This window comes from Papilio xuthus, unplaced genomic scaffold (genome assembly GCF_000836235.2).
Source record: "Papilio xuthus unplaced genomic scaffold, Pxut_1.1 DF827714.1, whole genome shotgun sequence".
In the NCBI taxonomy this organism is placed as follows: Eukaryota; Metazoa; Arthropoda; class Insecta; order Lepidoptera; family Papilionidae; genus Papilio; species Papilio xuthus.
In genome coordinates, this window is record NW_013530935.1 from 1,811,819 (window position 1) to 1,826,654 (window position 14,836).

At 33.7% G+C, this 14,836-nt stretch overlaps 1 protein-coding gene across 2 annotated transcripts in view; it reads right to left on the reverse strand.

The window, feature by feature from the left end:
- Window positions 1-14,836, reverse strand: part of LOC106116833 (neuronal PAS domain protein dysfusion) — a 105,022-nt gene that overhangs the window by 17,392 nt on the left and 72,794 nt on the right. For both annotated transcript variants that reach the window (XM_013310877.1, XM_013310878.1), the window contains 2 exons: window positions 6,925-7,109; window positions 46-152 (listed from right to left, as the gene is read on the reverse strand). In XM_013310877.1, the coding sequence (XP_013166331.1) occupies window positions 46-152; window positions 6,925-7,109 (292 nt within the window). The remainder of the gene's footprint in view (window positions 1-45; window positions 153-6,924; window positions 7,110-14,836) is intronic.

Consider the following 14,836-nt stretch of genomic DNA (forward strand, 5'->3'; position numbering starts at 1 on the left):
ATTTTCTACAAAACTATCAGGATTTTTCAAATAATTGTTACTTACTTAATCGATGTTTGCTCTGAGCCTCTTTGCAGCATTCAGGATGGAGTAAATGGTACCAGCTCACGCCGTGCAGTGAACTTCTTTCCCAACCGAGATGCCATTCACTACTGGACAAATAGAAAATAAAACAATTTAATATGGTATATATCGATCTTATATTGCATGTAGAAAATATTGACAAATGAAGAATTATGAATACGACAACAGAAACAGAACAACATCGGGTTGTGAATTTGATTAAGAAATTGTTTAATACTATTGAATTAAAAAGATCTGGTTCTCAGTTTCTAACTTTAAGTTAAATGTTCAAGTTAACACAGGTCTATATAAAAAGCTCTTCCAACTTATTAACTTACGAAGACAAAATGAGTTCAAAATCATGTCATCATTATCATCAGCTCACTATACGTCCCCACCGAGGAGCTCGGAGCCTACCCTAAGTTAAGGGTGACTTCACTCATATCTGTGATTTTCTTCGCAGATATGTGCAGGCTGCATCACGATGTTTTCCTTCACCGTAACAACGTCGGATAAATGTACATATGTAAATCGAAAATAGAAAAATACATTGATACAAGGCGGGATTCGAACCTAGGACCTGCAGATTGCGAGTCAAGGGCTTGACCCCGGAGCCACCGACGCTCTTAAGCATGTACCATATGATAATGTTTATTACTAATTATACCAGATAACGAACTTTACTAAATAAACTATTATGCATAGTAAAAATATTTTGTTAGCGTTGTCATGGACACGGGCGGCACAGGACCAGGCATTGTGGCAATCGATGGGGGAGGCCTACGTCCAGCAGTGGACAAGTTTAGGCTGAATGTGTGTGTGTTGTCATCTACATTCAAGAAGGAATTAAGGATATAAAAATCAAATCAAAGCATTTCACAATTGTACCAACAAATTAAACTCTTACAAAACTGTACAAGGTCCAAAGTTTGATTGATTAGTGAGCCGACCCCATCAGATATTTGCTTAGTCGTACCAAGTTCACTTTAATTATATTTATCAATACTTTTAATCGACTGTCGAAGTAACAAATGTTTTAAACAAGGTTGTGTATTTTTAATTGCGTGTCCGTTTATTTATTTGTCTGTAGTTAAAATTTATCATTGCACAATGACATTACTCGGAAAACATTAAGCATTTGTTTACAAGCGTTTTTAGCAATTTAGTTCAACTGTTGCTACGGCGTTAGGAATATACTCTGTCGCCATTTCTTTGTCTTTTACAACTTTTTTTTAATATTTAAATAGTTTAATCAGTAATTAGTTAAGGTTTATTGTGTAAGGAAGAAAATCCGGAATAGAGTCGGTGTATTGACGCAACACTAGCCCTACTAAAATATCGACGCTTACGCCTCCTCCCTAATCGATCTGACAGTTGACTTGGTAACGAAAGCACGTCATTCGCGCCAAATGATAATAACTAATACCGTCTAAAATTTCTAATTGTATTATTATTAGTAACGTCTACCTAGTGTGAGGAAGAAAATCTGGCAGTGAACCGGTGTATTGGCGCAACACTAGCCTTATTAAAATATCAACGTTTATGTCCCCTCACTGTTCATTCTGACACTGGATCTTGTAACGAAAGCAGGTCATTCACGCCAAAGGATTCTAACTAATAATGTCGTAAAATAGCGAGATCTTTTTGTTCAGAATTAAATTATTTTAATTAAGTAGAACATTATAAAAGATTATTTTTTTATTTTTCATTTCATTAGATCGATATGCACATCATCAGCTCACTATAAGTCCCCAGTGAGGTGTTCAGAGCCTACCCTAAGTTAAGGGTGATTAGGTCATAGTCAACCACGCTGCCAAGTACGGGTTGGTTAGATCGATATGCAATTTGCCGAATCCAAAATTTAGCAGCGACATGAACATCGTAGATCACCCTTTTGGCTACATTTATGGTTATGTTAAAATACAGTAAAATTTTATATTATCAAATTAATTAATCATTTTATTAGATTACAATAAATTGTGTACAAACATGCAAAGTTTGTATCGAAAAATTTCCTTTTCCTATGTTATTTGTTATTGTTACATTGTTGCACGATTGTAATTATATTATTAATGTGTTTCCTTATTGTATGTACACATTTAAATAAAATAACAACATTAAATTTTAATTTTGGATAGACATTATTAATAAATATTGACTGATATCTTAAAGTTAAATTGCAAAATTTCACAGATTATATAAAGTGTGCTTAAAATTTGTTGTTCTTATGACGTAGATATTCATCTTACTAATATTATGAATGCAAATGTTTGTTTGGATGTTTGTTAGAAGGTATCTTCAGAAAATATACATTGATTTAGCTGAAATTTGACATAGATGTAGAACACAGTCTGGAAGAACATATACGGCTAAAATTAGGAGTCCGTCACGTACACACATCAGAGAAAAAGCGAAATGAAAGTAAAATTTGCGAAGCCAATATCCATACAATCTTTACACATTGTTATTGCATATAATACTTATCCAATGACCCTGTTTTTAAGGAGAATCTCTTCAAACTGTAGTACCGCGGATCGCTGAGTCAAATGCAAATATTTTGTATGCACACGAATCATTTATGAAATTTTATAATCAAAACCTCAATAAATTTGATATTGTGCTATTATTCAAGATATTTGATCAACACTTGTATGGAAATAACGATTGATTTGGAGGCTACTGATTTTTTTATTTGACTATAAATAAGGTTAAGTTTAATTAAACGTTGTATCATAAGTTTGAATAAATAAAATATTGAAATGTATTTTTATGTCAAAATTTACAAATATTATTTAAAATATTGCTTTGAATGTAATGGGATCTGTCGTTCGAAAGTCATTGTCTAATTCTGACGCACAATCCTTAAATAATCGAGAATTTTTTTTAGGTTTGACACCTCCTCCTACCTTTAATCTACGGAGGAGAGGATGCACAGAAAGAAAATATCTTCCTTTCCATCCATGCATCCTCTCATCCGGAAAGTCCACTTCCACTTCCCATGCTTTCCTTATAAAAAAAAGGGGTGGGAAGGGAAAGAGGACTAAATTAGGCCTCCACAGAGGACTAAATTAGGACGCACACTCATCAGACGAAACGCGGAATTGCTTCCACTTGACGCCTGTCTTCTGTGTGGTCGTGGTATTTCACCGGTCGAGCCGGGTCAATTCGTGCGAAGATGTTAAAGCGGGCTCTACCACTGCTAAATATATAATCTATGTTCATCAGAAGAAATCTAGAAGGATGTGATTGGTTTACGATGTTAATGATAGTAAAGGTTGACACTGTAATAGAAATGATAATTTAGTAAGCTAATACAAAAGTCAATTGAGCATACGTAACAAGCATAAGTACGTGTTCTAACAAACGCTAAAGTTTATATGCTGTGGCATTAATTATACTAAAAGATTTATGCTCGTCAGTTTCTAGATACATAAAAGGGCATGAGATTATATTGAAAGAGATTACACCTTTGAATATAGAGAAACGGACAAGGCAAAGTAACTTCTGTGACATTTCGCGGCGTGACGAATAAAATTGAAATGCGTTTATGAACTGATTCAATATATTAAACGAGCACACAAGAAAGCAAAGTTTTATTACAGTGAAGTACGCTTGACATATCCTGTCTCTTAAAAGTCAATGTAACAATACACAAGAAAACACAGAACGGATACCGTGTCGATAAGTTTTTGTTCGCAGATTAAATAACATTTGTTTCATCTTTTTTTTTAAGACGCAATTTCTTGTTTTCAGCCAGTCGTTTAAAGGACAGCTGGTTGAAAGATGAATGAATTGATTGAACTACAATTGCCACAGAGTAAGGAAAAAAGAAAACTAGTTGAATAGAATATTTTAGTTGCATCTAAGGTTTTCTATAATTCATAGCTTTAAGATTTATATATCCTAGTATTTTACTAGGTTTTTTTGTACTTTTAACTTTAACTAAAAGCATAAGAGCGTCGGTGGCTTAAAGGTCAAGCACTTGACTTGCAATCTGCAGGTCCTGGGTTCGAATCCCGATATACCAATGTGTTTTTCGATTACTGATTTACGTAATTTATCCGAAGTTCTTACGGTAAAGGAAAACATCGTGATGCTGCACATATCTGAGAAGAAATTCAATGATATGTGTGAAGTCAACCCGCACTGGGCCAGCGTGGTTGACTATAGTCTGTCACCCGTGGCTTAGGGTAGGCTCCGAGCCCCTCAGTAGGGACATATAGTGAGCTGATGATGACGATGAAAAGCGCAAAATACTGTAGTTTTACTGAATTCAAAAATCAACATATTTTTAGTACTTTTAATATAATAGTATGGTTACATTTATTATTAAAATGGCGTAGATACGAGTAAATTGAACCCCCACAGACCACTTCATCTCAATACATTCGTCGGACACATTTAGACATTTGCTTTAATATATTGAATTTATTCATATGACTGATAGATTTATTGAAGTCGTTTCATACAACATTTGTACAATATTGTATGAGAAATGTATGGGTGTTGATTCTATTGACATTTCTAATGAGGCACCCGACTTTATTCGTACAATACGTAATGGAGACAACATAATGTTCATGATCAAATCTAGTAGAATATTAAGCTCATACGTTCAGCTTTAAATGAAAAATCGAACTGTTCCCTTAAAGTCTGCAAACTGTAGTATTTAACTGACTTACAATTTTCCGTACACACGTATGAATAATTGCACGAATGATTCGAACTGTTCAGTGGATCTAGTACGAACATTTGTGATATTTGCCATTGTATCTTCAACTTTGTATTTAAAATTGTGCAGCGCCCTCTATCGGGCGTAAAATGCACGAAAAATTTCATACTAATTTTCATATAACGATGACACAAATATTAGTGCTAAGCCTATAGATAACAAAAGGTGCGTAACCGATTTTTCAGTTTTATATTGCAAAATATTATTAAACGAGGATTTCTTTTGTTGAATCATTTGTTTTAAACATTCTATCCCTTCCATCTCTATAAAAACAAACGGAGACAATTATATGTTGCCCTATATTTACGATACTAGGTTTTCCCAGTTGTCTGTGAAATACTATTTCTGTGACGTTTCCTTGTTTATAAGATTGACAGATGCTGTAGCAAGGTGTACTGGAACTTTCAATATTAAAATAACTTCTCAATAAATCTCTGATAAGGAAACCGCAACAATAAGAATTAAACAAAAAATGTTTTCTAGATAATTCAAACTCAATTAGCAAACGATCATTGTAAGTGATCTTACCTCTCCTTTAATCAAATAAGAACACCTTTGCAATATCTATTCCGTTTTTGTTTTGTTTCCTACGTATATTGCAAGAAGTATATCCACGCGTCCTGTTTATACGAGCGTTGACAGGCGGCTTGCGACTGTCATTGTATGCAAAGACTACGAGTCTGAGCAGGTGATCGTTTTATATTAACGCTTCCAAGTGACGCGGAAACTGGCAACACTTGATATATGTTTGTACGATTGTTACATTCCTTCTGTATTATTTAAAAATAAAAAAAAACAACGGAAGAATAAGTCTATATCTATCTGCAAGTCTTTTGACCACAATAATTGTTATGTTCGAATTATAAATTTTAAAACATTTGGGACTCAATGCTTAAAATAGATGAAAATAATTTGGTAAAGCTTGTTCAGTTTTTAGTAAACAGAATTTCTGGTAAAAATCTTGTAAAATATGAATACTCATTTTCATAATATTATTATAAATGCAAAAGTAACTCTGTCTGTTGTCGCTTTTTCACGTCAAAACTACAGAACCGATTTAAATGTAATTTGGTACACATTTAGTCTATAGGCTGAGAAAAGACATAGGCTACTTTTTAAGGCGATAAAGGGGTTTAAAAGGGTTTAAAGTGGGGGTGAAAATTTGTATGGAAGTATCATATATACAGCTAGAAGCTGGACACTTATTTTTTAGGCTTTTAATATGAAATAATAATAATAATAAATAATTAATTGGTGATAAGTAAAATTAATAGATCGTTACCACCTGCGTAGGACATCACTAAAATTTCATTCCGTCAGATGCGTCGCATGAACTTGGACGTGTAATACAGAGGCGCCTCAAAGTGACAACACTTGGACGGCTGGCTACCGTCACACGGTTACTCTTATTATTTCGTGCCATTGAACACAAGTCCGACGTACATGAATATGAAACGATTTCAATAGAGATGCTGTCATACATCTGCGACTCTTTGACGGACGACAGTCCTCTGTGACAGATACGAATTCGTAATAATGTTGTATATTGTCTTGAGCCTTGAACTAGTGCTGTAGAAGGAAGTATTGAGAGGGAACTTATGATGCCGATCTGACGAAGGATTTATGACTTTTATACTTTTCCGTACCGCGCCTGAGTCTGGTGCAACAATATATAATGGCTTATATTATATTTAAAATACATTGATGTTATTGCAGCGAAAATTCGACATAAATGTGTTTAGAAAATTAAAAAAAAAAAATTAAGCCTCATCACCTTATATGTATTAGTAGCAGTCGCCCGCGACTCCGTTGGTACGGAATAAAAGAAGAAATAATAGCCTATGTGTTCTTCCAGAACATGTTCTGCATCTAAAATTTCATCGAGACAAGTTCAGCATTTCCGGAGACACCTTCTAACAAACATCCATCCATCCATTTACTATCCATCGAAACTTTGTTATTTATATTATTAGTAAGAATTGACATATAAAATAAGAAAAATTAATTTGAAGTGATAACACGGTACATTGTTAGGAAAAGTAGCCAATGGCCTTGTAATGGTAGAAAAATTGTTTCATGCAATGTTATAAAATTGAGATATACTACGTCCAGTCAATTTGTAAACTTACTTGGTATCAATATGCAGTATCTTCATGTCCATAGCGTGAACTGTTGTAAAGACATTGGTCGCGCCATGGACGACGCACTCGCGTGTCTCCGGCATGGCGAGTGGCGTGCACACAGCGAGGAAGACGGGCTCATTGCGACTGCATAGCGGTAGATACGACACGTAGTGACCACGGACTAGTACCACCTGGGGACAAGATGCACAATTTTGATTCGATAAAATTATATTAAGTATTGTAAAGTTTTAGAAATTGAACGAGGTTCGGCCCTCTCGGGCACCCTTGAAATGAAATGCTAAACGCGTAATGAGTGACAGCCCAAGCCGAGGCCCCCTCTTGCGGGCGTCCATGGAGCCTTCAACTAAACGACCTAAGAGCTCAGTGACTTCCCAATCCGGTAACAATAACGAAGTAATAGCCCGACCCAAGGCTCCTGAGGGAGCCCTCGAGTCATGTGACTTCAACGAGGTTCAGGCTAAGCGTTATATGCGCTCGGCCACCTTAAGCCCGGTGAAGCTGTAAATGCCTCTTCAAGGCAAACTACTCAGTCACAAAAAAAATTAGACATGGTCAACGAAAAAGGCACATGTAAGCTTTATATTTACTATGTGTAAAATTTTATTTATTTATCAAGACTGTTCGCTTGTTCAATGTTTCTTTAAAAAATTAGTATGTAATAATAATATGGGTGTAAATGTTTTTTTTTCTTTTGTTTGTCTACGATAAAGAAAAGGTGTAATAGATTAACCTTTAAAAGTTTGCACATACATAATTTATTGACACAAAAACATTAAAATTCGAGAAACTATTTTATAAAAACAGAACTAATGTAAAATATATTATAGAATTTAACTTTCACCACAACTAGAGCGGATAACTAATGTTCCTTCACGGCTGTCACTTTAATGCACACATTTTATTTCTGAGCACACAAAAGTCAAATGTGACGTAACTGACAACTCAAGGTCGACGCTTGACGTCGATTGAAAAGCATTTCTATTATAAGTGACGCTGCATGGAACTATGATCCTAAATGCATGAGATTGCCAACCTTTTGAAAACTATAGGACTATAAGACAAGAATTATCTACTAAATTACAACCTTAAATTGTTTGTTTTAAATATTAGTAATGTCAAAATCGGCGTAAATCGAGACTCGAAAAAAGTGGGAATAGAGTCCGAAGCTAGAGATAGACCGAGGTAAAAAATGTTGCTGGACCAAGCCAAAGCCCACAAAGGGCTGTAGAGCTAACAGAAGAAGAAGAATTGCAAATATTATAAGTAGCACTCTTTTTTCAGTTATAACAATTTAAAATGCAATTGCAATTTTGACAAACTTACGAAATACTAACTGCAAACTTTTGTTAGATTATAAAATATACGAATACGCAAGCAATTTATTTGACTAAAGATAAGAATCGATACATAATTAATTGCTTTTGTTGTAGATTCGGACTATTTCAATACTCGCCGAATACTATTAATAGGTTTTAATAAGACAAATGTTGTTATCGAATATATTTAATATGATTTATTGAATTCTATTTTGTAATTTTCACTAATATTATTGGACTTTTGACAAAAGAGTAATATTTTCCTCATATTCAATTGGATCATTAAATTCTTAAGGTGAAAAAAAATCGTGATGTAACCTGCATATTGGTCTGAAGACATTCGAAGATGTATAACCAAGCATGTAGACAGAAAATCATCACTCCATCAATTTAGGGGTAGGTGTATGATTTAAATAAGCCATTTCAATGAGAACGGTAGCTCTGGAGTAGATATTTTTTATTATAGCTTTTGTGCTTTAATATCCCAAAATGTATAAAAGTGTGGTTGTCTTAGTTAATCTAAAAGGCGTTCAGGGCGTGTCACATTGACATTCTTTTAAGTTTTAACAACAATAAGTTCGATATAGTTCACAGTTGAACGTTCACTCGGAATGATCTTCGATCCGGATTCATGCGGCCTTGGACGATTTTATTCTATTGTACGCTCTCGTTGTAATACAGTTTCTTAACGCAATATAAAATTGTGTGCGTAATCTAATTTTGAAACGTTTTTATTTAAAATGGACCGACTCCGTCCGCCTGGAATTAAAAAAAACTTAAAGTCTATGTTCTTCAAGACTATATCCTATGTTTATGTCAAATTATAAATGCGAATGTTTAGATGGATGGATGTTTGTTTGAAGATATCTCCTGAACGGCCCAATGGATCATGATGAAATTTGGCATGTATGTAGAACATAGCCTAGAACACACGGGCTATTTAGTGTTAGGAAGAAAATCTGATACTCTGCCGGTGTACTGGCACAACACTAGCCTAACTAAAATGGCGACGTTTATGTCCCCTCACCAATCATTCTGACATTGGACTTAGTAAGCACATCATTCGAGCCAAATGCTTCTTGCTAATACTGTCTAAAATTAGTAAGTTTTATTAATTCAGAGACAGAGTCACGGGCGACAGCTAGTGAGTGATATAAAGTATAGCATGTGACTTGTCTTTACCAGATTCAAGTTAACCATGGCGAAGCATTCAGGTTAGTATAATAGGTTTATCATAATAATAGCATATGTCAAAACATTTAAAATAAGATGACAATGTTTTCGTTAATGTTTTCCAAGTGGAAACGTACATAGCAACATATACTTTGAAATAATGTCAGTACCAGGCTATTATGAATTGATTGTATCGGAGTTAAATGAGGCTATTTTAAAATAAGCACATTCGATTTGCGCGTAAGGAAATAAATGTATTTATTTTATGTTGTGTTTATAATATTACGAATTTAAAATATTCCTTTATGTTATATTAAAAATCAAGCTGTTTTAAAAATAAAGTAGCATTACTACTGGCTGTGTAAAATTTTTGTTTTTATTTTAAATAAAAAAAAAACGAATATACGAATATTTAGAGAAAGATCGATGGATAGATGGTTGTGTATCTCGATGAAAATTGGCATATATAGGCTACTCATTGTTTTTTTTGTTCCGTGCTGACGGAGTTCCGGGCTACAGCAGTTAATAATTTAGTCCTCTTTCCCCACCCACCCTTTTCCTCATAAGGAAAGGATGGGAAGAGGAATTGGACTTTCCGGATGAGAGGATGCATGGGAAGAGAAGATCTTTTCTTTCTGTGCATCCTCTCCTCCGTGGATTAAAGGTAGGCAACGCATATGCAATTGCGTATGTCTATGGGCAACAGTCACTTCGCTATATCAGCGACTTCAGGTGGCCGTTCGCTCGTTTGCCACCTTATGATATAAAAAAAAAATAAACATCAAAAGTATCTGTGAGGTTAACTTTGGAAATAACTGAATAACAAACAGTTTACATTCCTTTTTGTAAATCTAATTAATATTGATGTTTCTATCAGAAATGCAAAATATATGTTAATTTGAATGATACAAACAGATCGTAAAGTATAAAATAATTATAATTAGAAATTATAATCACACCTAAAAGATTAAAGTTGTAACAAATTAATGCAACGTATCCGATTTATTGAACTTAATTCATTGCTAATGTTTTACGACTATTTACTGTTTAGTATTAAATCAATGTTGTTTTAGACATTATTAGTTAGAATCATTTGGCGCGAATGACGTGCTTTCGTTACAAAGTCAAGTATTTTTTTTTATATCATAAGGTGGCAAACGAGCGAGCGGCCACCTGAAATCGCTGAAATAGCAAAGTGACCGGTTCCAATAGACATATGCAATTGCATATGCGTTGTCTACCTTTAATCGACGGAGGACAGGATGCACAGAAAGTAAATATTTTTCCCTTCCATTCATCCTCTCATCCGGAAAGTTCACTTCTATTTCCCATCCTTTCCTTATGAGAAAAAAGGTGGGAAGGGAAAAAGGACTAAATTGGGCCTCCGGGAAGCACACTCATCAGACGAAACGCGGAATATCTTCCACTTTACGTCTGTCTTCTGTGTGGTCGTGGTATTCCACCGGGCGAGCCGGGACAATTCGTGCGAAGATGTTAAAGCGGGCTCTACCACTGTTAATATATGGGCATGCATGTAAAACATTAATTGGAAGAACACATAGGCTACCAATTAGGTTTTTTATTCCGCGCGAACGGCGCCGCGGCCGACAGCTAGTTTAAAATTTATTTTTATTAAAAAAAAATTTTCAGTACAAATTTCGATCAATGTCCAAGCAAAAGAGGTAATTAGTTTAAAAGAATGACTCTATAATATTGCAAAGATTGTACGAGTAAATTAGTAATCGCTACATCATCATGTCTCCGCCCACAATTGAAGCCAAATTTAATGACGGATTAACCGGATTTGAGAATTTATATTATTACATCATACAAATTAATTTGTGGTACAATATTTATTTAATGTACTTTACATTATAGAGACGCCTTATTCAATTTATTTTATGATTTGATTTTAAGTTTTTATTAATTTTACAAGTTTCATAGAGAACATGTTGTTGGGTAAACGTTTAATTTCGTTAGTAATTTGAGATTTGTATGTAATATTATATAATTTGTAGGTTGCGGGAGTGCACTGGATGCGGGCGGCACAGGACCGGGCATTGTGGCAATCGATGGGAGAGGCCTACGTTCAGCAGTGGACGAATTAGGACAGAATATGATGATGATGTAACATAATGATCGAAAACTTTGATTTCAATCCCACACCTATAATTTTACAATTAATATCTTTGGCCAATGAGATATTGGCGTACAATTATGTTTCTTTCAAGTTAAATAGAATTAAACCTAATATATTATATAAACTTAATTACTAGCCTATGTGTTCTTTCAGACTATGTATTACACCTATGCGAGACAGTCCTTCTAACAGACATATATTCATATATTCAAGCATTCGCATTTTTAATATTAGTATTATTTGTAGCTTGCTCTTCTAATCTCACCTAATAAAGTTGAATCGATATGACAGCGGTGAGCGATCAATCGTGCCTTATTATCTTCAGAACCCGAATCCATCAGCCAGTACACACGTTGAAGTGAACAATGAAATGGACCACTTTCTAACCTAAGATAAAAATGTCGTGACCTGGAGTGACGTGACCAGTACAACTTAGTCCCTGGGTATAGTACTGATAGGGCTATCAATACTACTTGATCTACTAATTCTTATAAGTTGTAAGTACAGCAAAGATCTAGTTATATTGGATGGTAGGTTAGTAAGATGTCAACTGGGAACTATCGTGACGTTGTCAACTCATATTGTTCAGTTATTCGTGTCTTAATTGATGAATGATAATTTAGCACTTTAACAACATGAATATTGCATTAAATTGCTTTATGATATTTAATGGCTTAATTGTGTGGCCGTTTGTATAATTATGACATTGTTTATATTGATTAAAATATTTTGAATTGCTACATTTTTTATCGAGCTATAAATCATATAAATATTAAAACTTTTTGATATTATTAAAAACAAAAAGTCACAGTAAGAACATTTTTTTAAACTGGCCATTCAATAAGCCGTTAGATAAAGAAAAAAATTAAAAAAAATTAAGCAACAGTCAGAAGGATGAGAGGTGTGTCCTGACGTCACATGTCGTGACTAAACATGACGAAACGTGACCCAACTGGCCACACTTTTATATTTAAACCTTTAATTTTGTCAGTCGAGTTCACTTTTACGCTTGCGCCGAAGCTTTTGACCTTTTAATAGCAAATGCTGATGTCACACAGACTGTATCCGTCTACGTGATTAATAGATGTATTACTGATAATAAGTATTACAGCAATCGAGTAACGTATTCAGTGAATTAAAGAAGAAAGGAAAAATTCAGCATTGAGACTAAGAAAGTAAGAGTGTCCTTGAGGTTCTACAACTTAATTTCATTTTTTATTTCAATTACTTTGCTACAAGGAAAACTATATCAAACTATAGTTTACACCAATAGAAATAAAGAATTACAAACCTATCTAAACCTTTATAAGGCTGCAATTAAAGACTCTTTAAAAACAACTTTGTGTCATTATACACAGAATTTTTTTAAATAAATCCATAGTCTATCACATTTTCAGACATGACATGTGTAAATATAATTTCCAATTTCTATTAAATTCCACTTTAGATTACTGACCTCTTTTGTATTAGAAAGTGATAAAAGAACTGCTCAAAGAAGACAAAGAAGTGGATGTCCACAAGAAGGATATTACCCTATCCTTCCCCTACTCCAAATCCAGCGCCGCATTTATTTGGATACAATGCGGATATATTTCTACTTCACGTTTTATAGAAAATAATAAATAGAAATAAGTATTTTATGTTAAATACTATAAAAAGTTCACTACAAGAATCATTCTGGATTGTACCAGACATTGCTCGCGTTGTAAATAAATGTAATCCAACTTTTATTAATAGTACAGCTCAGTGATTTGTAATATTAGAAATGATCGCAGTTAATCCTTGCGATATTCTATCGTTAATTAATGGCATATGAAAGCAATATTTCACTGTTAATCTTCCATTTTAATAGGATTTCTCATTAGTGTAATCAACTGTGCGATGTACAAATGTATTTTCATATCGAGTTTCAAGATTGAAGAATTTACGATTCGCGATTCAGAGATGCGAGCGATGATCCCTGCATAGGGTAAATTTACAGAGACGTTTTGTCTTGTAAATTTCATAAATAAATTTTTATTTCAACTTTAATTAATGAAAATTAAAAATATTCATACGAAATTTTAAGATATGCTTTTTTATAAAACAAAAAGTCAAAAGCTCGTTTTTATTTGCCGCAATTGTTTTTTTTGTATTTTAATTAAAAATCAAGGTTTTCAAATTAATGTGTTTAATTTATTGATTATACAGCCAGTATTAACGAGTTAAATATTGATAGAGATGTAATAAAATTCAAAAGTATGAATATTTTCTGTATAGCACGCGTCATCCATAACTCGATTAAAAATATATTTTTGCTGAACATTGTCTGTTCATCAAAGCGAAATACTATGTTGTTTTTTTTCTTCTAAAATTATGTATGCTATAGTACATTCAATAAACTAATTTAATAAGTAGCCTATGTGTTCTTCCAGACAATGTTCTATATGTATGACAAATTTCAGCAAGATCCATGCAGCCATTCTGGAGTTACCTTTACACAAACATCCATCTAACCATTCGCATTCATAATATTAGGAAGATTAGTAAGAAGTAAGATAAATCGCCAATTATTTAAATGTACTAGAAGTGCGTACTCACTGATAAAAACAATGAATTATTTTGTCGAAAAACTATTTCAAAGCACAAATCCAGTCCGAATTACAAGAAAAAAATTGTTACTATGTCATTTGCTAAGTCATAATTTTACAATTGTTGCGTAATACATAAAAAGTTTTACGTATATATCTAACAATTGTCGAATCGATTCATTGCCTCAGTCGTGTTCTAGGTGAGATTTCGGGCAGCGTGCGCACGCGCCGACCGCACGACCGCACGTCACTAAACTTAATCAAAATAACTATAGTGTTTCTCTATAACTTCACTAGCTATCGCATGCGTCTCCGTCTGCGCGGATATAAAAAAAATTAGTAGCCTATGTGTTTTTCCGAACTATGTTCTACATCCCTATTAAATTATATGGAGATCCGTTGAGCCGTTCTGGAGATACCTTCAAACAAACATCCATCTATCCATCAATATAAATATTCCCATTTATAATTTTAGTCAAATTTTATCAAAAGTCAAAGGAATATTCTTTTGTATTCACGCTCAGAGTTATTAAGTGCTCATTAAGGAAGTTAATTAGTATAGATTTAACAAGTTATTTTATTACATCTACTCGTAATGCAACTAATAAAACTTGAAAATATAAATGTCTTTGTATATTTACGTTTATTAGTTCCCGTTCCGTAATATTTATATTATGTCAATGGATAAGATATTGTTT